This window comes from Hylobates moloch, unplaced genomic scaffold (assembly GCF_009828535.3).
Source record: "Hylobates moloch isolate HMO894 unplaced genomic scaffold, HMol_V3 SCAFFOLD_11, whole genome shotgun sequence".
In the NCBI taxonomy this organism is placed as follows: Eukaryota; Metazoa; Chordata; class Mammalia; order Primates; family Hylobatidae; genus Hylobates; species Hylobates moloch.
In genome coordinates, this window is record NW_026652286.1 from 42,888,441 (window position 1) to 42,898,785 (window position 10,345).

The 10,345-nt window shown below is 37.4% G+C and overlaps 1 protein-coding gene across 1 annotated transcript; it reads right to left on the reverse strand.

Moving 5' to 3' along the window:
- Positions 1-427: 427 nt before the first annotated feature.
- Positions 428-8,808, reverse strand: LOC116477360 (olfactory receptor 51F2-like). Its single transcript, XM_032168072.2, has 2 exons — positions 8,169-8,808; positions 428-696 (listed from the first exon to the last, which is right to left on the reverse strand). Exons 1-2 carry the CDS (start codon positions 8,806-8,808, stop codon positions 428-430), a joined length of 909 nt encoding a protein of 302 aa, XP_032023963.2.
- Positions 8,809-10,345: the final 1,537 nt, after the last annotated feature.

Below are 10,345 nucleotides of genomic sequence, written 5' to 3' on the forward strand. Positions count from 1 at the left end.
TTCCATTTGAGAGCAGCGTGACGTTATTTATCTCTTTAAAGGAGAAGTTTAAATAATAAGTAGACACTCTTTTTCCGTTTTTTTAAAACAAAATAATACCACATTTGCAAACTAAGCTGGGCCATTGGTTAACAAAGTCTTTGAAAATGATTCATCTCAAATACAGAAATGTTATTATCATCATGACTATCAAAGGAAAAGAATGGTATCCTTGAGAATCTTCAGCTCATATTAATCTCTCTGAGTTCACAGTCTTCTTACTTCAAACTAAGTTGTATTTTGGGAAACTTTAAATACAAGCATGAGTCTAAACATATTAACCTCTTTGAATGGCATTTTACTCATCTATAAAATGACAAAGACTAGAAAAAACTGAAACGTTCATCTAGTTCTTTGCCATGCTAGAATGGAGAACTTTTAGCACAGCCTAGCGTATCTGTTTGGTCTTCACACTGTAGATGATGGGGTTCATTACAGGAGGGATTAGTAGGTAGGCATTGGCAATCAAAGTATGCGCATATGGTGGGGCCTGCTTCCCAAACCTGTGAACAAAGGACAGACTGATCAATGGAATGTAAAATACAGCAACAGCCCCAATATGGGAGATACATGTGCTGAAGGTTTTCTTCCTTTCTTCTGGGGAAGCAATGCTGAGAACAGTCTTGATGATCAAAATATAAGAAAGGACAAGAAAGATAGAATCCGCCCCAGCAGTGGCAATCAGGGCAGTCAGCCCAACTGCACTGTTGATCCTGGTGTCTGTGCATGAGAGCTTCATCACATCAGGGTGAAAGCAATAGGAGTGGTGGAGCACGTGGTTGCAGCAGTAGGACAGTCTTTTAAGAAGCAACACCATAGGAGTCAGTGTTATTGTTCCCCTGGTGATAATTGCTACTCCAATCTGTGCTATTTTAAGATCAGTTAAGACAGAAGCATATCTAAGAGGATTAGTAATGGCCACAAAACAATCAAAAGCCATGGCCAACAGCACTGAAGATTCCATGACAGTGAAGAGTTGAATAAAGAACATCTGGGACAAGCAGGCATTAAAGCTGATTTCCCTCACATTGAACCAGAATGTACCCAGCATGGTGACCAGAGTGGATATGGACAGGCTGAGGTCAGTGGTGGACAGCATGGAGAGGAAATAATACATGGGTTTGTGGAGGCTGGGCTGAGTGACGACGGCAAAGAGGATCAAGCTGTTTCCTGAAAGGGCAGTTACATAGAGGAAGCAGAAGGGAATGGAGATCCAGGTGTGGAAGGCTTCCAGCCCAGGAACACCAGTGAGCAGGAAAATGATGGAAGTGGAGGTGATATTCTGCAAAGTTGACATATTGAACTCAAAGGGCAGAATCTTAAGCTGAGTGTCTGGCAATGATAAACTGTATTTATTATGCATTTAATCTGAAATTATTTCACCAAGTAAACATTTATAAAAGATAATGTCTATCTTATATAGAAAGCTCATAAAGATTGGTTAATGGCAACAACGAATGAAGGCCACATCAAACAAAGGAGCAGAAAACAGGAAATGAATGGTTCCCTGAGGATACAGAATTTGTACAAAAACGAAGAGAGCAGCATTCCGTCTTATTTAAGTTCACATGTCTGATAAGTGACTTCAAGTGGTAGGTAGTCAGCAAATATTTGTTGAAGTGTGTGAAAAGTGTTGTATGATATTTTAGACAAATAGTAATATATGCAGTGATTCTGATACAGTAATTGAATTACACTAGCTTTCGGAGGCCCATCCAAAAAATCCTCTCTTTATCTCCTGCTATTTTCTTTCAATCAGAATCAAATCCAGTATGTCTAATAAATAGCCAACATTTGTTGATCCCCTACTATCTGCAGTGTGATAATACCCTGGATAAACATACAGTCTATTCATGATATTAAAATTTAAACTGTACCTAAGAAATTTTCATACCACATAACAAGTGTGAGTTAGATATAAAAACATATACTTATGTATAAACCATAATTAGAATATATGGCGCCTCCAATATGACGTATTGTGGATAGTTGAATGTTATGAATTTTTATCCTGCATCCCAAGTCAACGTTTTTTACAGCTGCATGTTATAAATTTTAACTGGGTTAAAATACTCTGACATTTACCAGCTGGGTTACCATATGATGAGTTACTAAACTGTATGTGCCTCATTTTCCCCATCTCTAAAGTAACAATGGTATGCATATCCACAGGACTATTGTGAAGATTAAATTAACATATGTGAAAATCTCAGCAGAGCATCTCACTATGGTAAAAAACTTACCAAATGTTAGTTATTATCATTAAAGAGAAAAATTAAAGTTAAAAAAGTGTATACACATTGTTTTCCAACATCTATCCCCAACCCCCACCCTCATGTATCTACTTGTCTCTTTATCTGGTAGCTGAGAAAAAACAAAAACAAAAACAAAAAAAACATGGAATTATTCTAAATCTAATTTAGGTAATATCCACTGGTTAATATCTCTTTCTCATTTCATCTCTTCTTCCGCTACAACTATGTTTTTCTCACCCTTTCTTCATCTTTCCAGGTTAAAAAGAAGAGCTCTTACACCTTTCCAGACAACCTGCATTACCTAGTCTCAATCTATCTTGGATGTTAGTTTTGTTTAACATCAAACGTTACTGAGTGCAAGCTGCGATCCAGACTGTTGAGATACAGAGCCAAGTGAAGTATTGCACCTGCCCTGAGGATCATTAGGAAATAATAGGATAGTTCAGAAAACAAATGTGCAAACAAATAAAAAGACTGTATTTAAAATACAGAGGTATATATATTAGAAAACTGGAGGGGATGGAGTCAAACAGCTTCTCTGAGTAAGTAAAGAATTGTCAAGCAGAGGCTGATAAGTGAAAATCATCACGAAAGAAATTCTAAGCATATTCAAAGGCAATGGGGTTTCAGATATTTTAGAAAAGCCACTAAAGTGTAAGCTACAATGTGCTGAAAGGTAGTGTTTAAGAGGTAAGAAAGGGCTGGGCACGGTGGCTCATGCCTGTGATACCAGCACTTAGGGAGGCCGAGGCAGGTGGATCACCTGAGGTCAGGAGTTCAAGACCAGCCTGGCCAACATGGTGAAACCTCATCTCTACTAAAAATACAAAACATTAGCCGGGCGTGGTTGCACATACTTGTATTCCCAGCTACTCAGGAGGCTGAGGCAGGAGAATTACTTGAACCTGGGAGGCGGAGGTTGCAGTGAGCTGAGATCACGCCATTGCACTCCAGCCTGGGCAACAAGAGTGAAACTCCATCTCAAAAAAAAGAGGTAAGAGAGATCAAGTATGTAATTATCTTTTTTGCTTCAAAAGGGTAAGAGATTTGTGCTATTCATACAATCTATATAAAATACGATTTATTCCTCAATCTAAATATAATTAAAAACAACAAGAACAACGTTCTTCTTAGCCTGCATCCCTGCTATGTGTATCTCCTTTCCTACACCAACAACTCATAAAATGATTTGTCTGTCCTCATTTCCCTCCCTCATGGTTCATACCTATATTTGAAATCTAGTTCTGTTTTTGATCAAAACATAATTTGTTGCATTAGTTGTCTATAGCTGCATAAGAAATTACTAAAACTTCAGTGACTTTAAACAAGACATATATATTACCTCACAGTTCAGTAAGGCAGATGTCTGAGCACAGCAAAACTAGGTGCACTACTCAGGATCTCGCACGGTTGAAATTAAAGTTCCAGCCAGTACCATGTTCTTAATTGGAGAGGAGGGTCCTTACAATCCTCACTCAGATTGCTGTAGGAATTTAGTTCCTTGTGGTATATGGTTGAGGTCTCTAATTTCTTGCTGGGCTTTTAGCTTCTAGAGGCTACCCTCAGTCCCAGTCATGTGTTCTTCTCACAACGTGATATCTTAGGTCTTCAAATCCAGCAGGAGAACGTCCTTCAAGATTCTTGTCTCTTTTAAAGACTTCTATGATTAGGTAAGCCCTACCAGGATAATCTTCCTTTTGATTAACTCAAAGTCAGGCAATCAGGGACCTTAGTTACATCTGTTAAACCCTTTTTGCCATATAATGCAACGTAATCATGGGAGTGATATCCCATCACATTCATAGGCCTCACTCACACACCCAAGGCATGGGTATTGCTCAGGACAAGTACGCCAGGGCGGGCAGAAATCTTTAGGGCCCTTTCAGAATTCTACCAACCCCACCTGTCAAGGCTATCCAGTCTCCAAATCTTTATAGGTTCAACTTCTGAAATGTCTCTTGATTGACCATATTTATCTTCCAGTTTTATCAGTGACCTTCCTCCCTACCCTCAGAAATCTTTTTATATACTGCACCTGGGCTTTTCCTTACTTCACCAAACTACCAAATATAGCAAGTTCTTTCACACTAATGTGCTTGCTTAATTCATGTAGTTCTCTCTTTTTAAATAAGACAAAAAATTTTAGATCCACTATTTGATCCAGTGAACCATGTATCAATTAAACATGAATTTATTTCAGGAAGCATTTGGTAGCATCACCTACTCTAAGTCAAGTCAGAAGAACTTACTTCTTCCTCTGGAGTTATATTCTTTTATATTTATGCATCTAGAATAGTGTTTGTTCCATTGTATGATCAAATATGCCTCTCTAACAAAATTAAGTTACTGGAAGGTAGTTCATTGTTTTTTCATCATTATATTCCCAATACCTTGAAATATATTTTGATAAGTGTGGGCATACAATATATACAAGTTGATGTAAATTCAATCCAAGAGTTGTTAACTGATCAAGATTCTGAACATTTCTCAGGACCTTAACACATTCAATTTTGTCTATTTAAAACATGCTGTGTTGCCTAAAATTATATATGTGGCTCCTGGAAGAATCACACAGAGCTCTCCAGTGTTCTCACAAACTGAATAGTATGTGTGTGTGTGTGTGTGTGTGTGTGTGTGTGTGTGTGTGTGTGTGTGTGAGAGAGAGAGAGAGATTTGGGGTTTTACTGATGGAAGACTCTGTCCTAGTATTGGAGGGTTAACTTTTATGTGCCCTCCCATTTGTTGACAGTAATTGTCTTCCTATTATATCAAGATAACACTCCAGATCTATTGTAAGAATGTGTTGCAAGTTATTTCCTGGGCTACTTTGACTTATCTTTCTTCTCCGATTACAGAGTAAGTGATATTGTTATACGGTCATACAAACCTAGGTTCAAATTTTGTCTCTGCCACCTAGAGCTAGCCAGAGTTCTCCAAATAAGCACTTTACATCAGATTCCACTAATGTGAAACTGGTAGTTCACCAATGGCACTACTTTGTAAGGATGAAACGAGATAACATTGTAAAACATATAATATGCTGACCAGTGTGTGGGACGTGGGAGTCACTTGATATTGGTAAATGAAGATAAGGATGAGGATAAGAATGGCGGTGTCAGTGTGTGTGATGTTGGTAGTGGCTGTTGACCTTAGGACCTTCAGTGGCAGCTATAAAATGTGACACAACTAACCAGGAAACTTAAAATTGCATGGACACATTAACAGCCTGCTCTAAGCAGCAAAACAAATGGCTCATAGACCAATCAAACCTCCTCAGAATAGAATGTTCCTGGAAAATATAGATTTCAGAAAATAGATTTCCACAATTTTCCTTAGGCACCCACGAGAGCTTTCTGCAGCTAATAGTCTCCCTCGTTCTTAAAAGAAACCAGGGCGTGTAAAGTGTGATGCTTTTCCTGAATGCAGCAGTTTTACGTACAAAGTGTAAGGATGTGTTCTTTCCTGCCTGTTTTCCAGAAAGGGGCCTGAGGAGCTGGGGATGTATTCTACCCAGAAATAGGTAGCATATATACAAAGCCATATCTCAGGATGCCTGAAAGCTCTTAATAATCTCCTGGTGGAGATTTCTGCAGCCCCCAGAGTATGAAGCTTCCCAAGGGCTCATTCTACTTCATGGCTTCCTTCTCCTTCTACTTCATGTACTTTTATAGTTTCCATGAAGGGACTGCTGTTACAGGTCTTTGATCTTATGTGTTGATAAAATTTTCTTAAAAGTAAATTTGTGAGTAACCACACCCTCCAAAAAAACCCCACAAGATCGCCCCTCATCTTCACACCACTCCCACACCCAACTGATAAACTTATCTTCCTCCTATATTATTTACGTGAATTTTATATATTTTTAGAAACCCCTCTGCTTGTGCTTCACTCTATGCCCCCAAAAAATCTTCATTTATTCTTTCATGGAACATTTGAAGTATCTTTCATATTCTAGGACTTCGTACTGGTAATACAGAGAATAAAACAGAGTCATTTTCCTCCAGAGCTCCTTGGAGGGAACCCCTTGTGGAAACAGACATAGAACTCAGTGTTTACAATGAGGGATATTTATGAGGACAGTACAGAAGAGTTGTGTTTATCCTGCAGGAAACTCAGAACCAGGTCTGTCAGGAGACAATGGAGCACAGAGCGTAGGAAGAACAGAAGGTGACTAATAACAGACTCAGCTCACTTGGAACCCTGGGTGCCAGTGTAGGGGAGAGATGAAGCTAAATAGGGAGACAGGATCTATGTTAGGCATGAAGATCTTTTATGCATCTTAAGTCATTTGAATCTAAATAACATAATACAAATTACAGAGCATGGAACTTAATCTTTCCTCTTCCCTAGAAAAACTCATTTTTACAGCTCCACATGAAGCAGCTGAGGAAGTTGGGCACCTAATTTGAGAATCCCTAATATATTGCAGTTTTCTGCTTGGTTTCAATATCAACCTGAATGGTACAAATATCACATCTTCCCCCTAAACTCTGATATATCAGTTTATAGAAATGTCAATTTAGAAGACATTCTCAAACAGAACTTCAATACCCCACCGCCTACTCTTTCAAAGTCTACTTCAGATTAACTAGACTACTATTTTCAGCATTAGTTCTGGCAGTTTTAAACAACCATTGTTTCAGATGGACTATAAATAAAAGCAAAATATATAGACCATAGTATTGGATGTTGTTGAATTCAGAGTATAACATAGATAGTAGGGAAAAATAAGAGGTATAAGCTGTAAGATTAAAAGAAAAAAAACTTAGAAATAAGAAAAAATATAAAGTATTATTTTATAAAGAGAGAAAATAAATATACTTCAAAGTGGATTTTATTAAGGTACATACAACTATACTATGCAAGATTATCTGTAATTGACACTTCATAAATTACATTATTAAAGCATGAATCAAAATTGTTACTTTCACAATAACATTCTTAGTACATTTATTTTAAGATACACCCAAAAATGTGGTTGCTCCAGCTTCAAAATTATTTTTGAAAACTTTTCATAACTATCCATATGAAATTTAAATAATTTATGTTTATGCTTTTATTGCTTAGAAATGAGTGCATATTATATTTTCTCTATTAAACAGTAAATTTCTAGGAGCTATGTTTTTCTTATCAAGTCAAGTATCTCCTGGGCTGGTTGTTTTTCCACTGGTTCAGGCTTCTACTGGGAGAAAGAGAGCCCGCCATCTGACTACTCTTAGTATATGGTATAATGTTTTGTACACAGTTTGTAAGTAACAACTGATTAAAATATTGTTTCAATTTAGATATGTTTAGTCAGATTTAAACACCTTAAGAATGAAGGCTGTGCCTTCCCTGTTCATTATTTTATCCCTAGTACCTCCCTTCCACAGTGTTTGCCAAAATGAAGATGCTCAAAATATGTCAGTATATATGTGAAGTTATATAAAAATAAATTTAATTCAATAAGCATACATTAAGTAGCTATTATTAATAAAGCACTGCACTTGTATCTGTGCAAGATACATGAATTCCCAAAGTCCAATGCCCATTTTCAAAAAGTTTCAGAGCAGTAGGGGGAGATAAATCTGACTACCTATAAGACAAAGATTTATTAACAGCACCTGAAACAATAATAAATGGAACAATCAGGAAAAGAAAAAGGTGGGTATTTCAGTCAGAGAGGGCAAAATAATCAAAGACTTAGAGGCAATATATTACTGGTGTTTTTCAGAAATATATAAAATTCATCAAAGTGGATAGACCCCAGAAAATTGTTACTCTGTCATACATGATAATCCATAAATGTCTTATTAAAATGCAAATTTGTGGGTTCCATTTCAAGGGTTTCTGTTTAAGTAGTTCTGGAGTGGAATTGAGGAATCTGCACTTAGACTGAGTCTAAGCCAGCAGTAGAGATAACAATGGCCAGGCCAAATGCACTGTTGATCCATGTGTCTGTGCATGAGAGCTTCATCACATCAGGGTGGAAGCAGTAGGAATGGTGGAGCACATGACTACGGCAGAAGGAGAGGCACTTAAGGAGCAGGAGTAGAGGCACTAGAGCTGTTGTCCCCCTAAGAACAATTGCAAAGCCCACTTTAATAATCCGTGAATTGGTTAAGATTGTGGCATATCTCAGTGGGTTACAGATGGCAATGAAGCGGTCAAAGGCCATTGCCAAAAGTACTGAGGACTCCATGAATGTGAAGCCGTGGATAAAGATCATTTGGCCAATGCAGGCATCAAAACTGATTTCTCGAGCATTGAACCAGAAAATACCCAGCATGGTGGTCAATGTAGAAAGACACAGACCTAGGTCCATGAAGGATAGCATGGAGAGAAAATAATACATGGGTTCATGGAGGCTCGACTCAGTGATGATGACAAACAGGATCATGCCATTCCCAGAGATAGCAATGACATAGAGACAACAGAATGGGATGGAGGTCCAGATCTGAGGGGTTTCAAGGCCAGGGATGCCAGTAAGGAAGAAGACTGCAGGGTGGAAAATGCTCTGGTTGAAGGATGGCATGATGAGTGAAGAAGCAGATGTCTTTGAGGAAAAGAACCATGTCCTATAATAATGGAAAAGAAAAGCATTTTCACTCTCTTCTATATACCATACAATTTATCATCACTAGAGAACCACGTCCTATTCTTCAATAAAAATGCATAGCCACTTACTGTTTTCTTAGATGTGTTCTTGAATGAACTAGGAGAGGACACAGACATTAAATTGTGTAAAGAAACCTGGTTTTTAGCAAGATTCCCATTATATTACGTCTGGGCTTCAGGATATTTATATACACATACATAAAACAGGAGATTAGTTTCAATAATAGAAAATATTTCCCAGTTCTATGACTGTATGTACATGGGCAGATAGGATATTTCTGGGCAACCATAAGAAACACAACAGGAAATTCACCCCGCTTTTCTTCACTTCTCAGTTTCTGTGGCAAAAACCCTAAGGTGCATTAAAGTTTGTAAGTCCATGTGACCCAATGAAAGTAAGAGAATAAGATAATATTAAACATTTTCTAGTAAAATACTCCTGATCAAATAAATACACAACAGCTATTGAGTGAAAAAAATAAATAAATAAAACTAAGTACCAGGAAAGAAACAATTAAATCTAAATGGGCCACGATGGGTGATAGTAGAAAAAAGGTTTGTTTATACATGTAATAATTGAGAAGTTGACTATGTTCAAAGGAAATTCTGCCTGAAAAAAGATGGCTTAAATAACCTTAACAAGAACAAAGGAATTCATTGGAAAGTCATGGATAATAACTGGAGTATTTACCTGAGCAAGTTTCTCAATTTTCCATTTCTGCAAAAGGGCATTGAGAATAGATTGGCTGGGGGAAGGAGGTTTTCTCTGGAGATCTAAGTGTGTGCTCACCCAGATCCATAAATCTGTAGGACTGAAAATGTTTCTGTATATTGCTTCTTGTCTTAAGTTTTCTGACACTTTTTTATCTATAGAAAGAATGTTTGGTTTTTAACATATTTATGTTCCCCTTTCACTCACTCATGCATGTATTTACTCAAAAAAAATTAAATACCTACAGTGTTAGTGTGTGCATTAGAATTAGACTTGCTACTTTAAGAAGGTCTGACTCCGAGAAAGGAAATATTTGAGTGTAAGTTAACTTAGTTATCTTCATTGCAACCCCCCGAATGAATAGACAGGAGCTTAGACATCAGTAAGAATAATTGGTTACAGGAAGTGTGTTCAAGAGGGCATTTCTCTAGGTATTTGAGAAGAAGGAAAAATGTTCAATACAGGAAGCCTCTTTGAGTTCTCACAAAAAAAAAAAAAAAAAGATAGTGGCTGGAAATTTTGAATTGAGAGGCAATGCAAGACAAAACAAAATCTATGGATTTTCAAGTCAACCCTTGGATCTCAGTTGGAAGATAAGCTTCACTTTTTCACCTGTGACTTTACATACAAGAATTGAGACATGTACCTACTTCTGCATCTTAGGGAAAATGACTCCTGCCCTGATAATAGGGCTTGAGAGTTGTGAAACTAATGTCTATGGTTGAAGTCACAGGATCAGTGA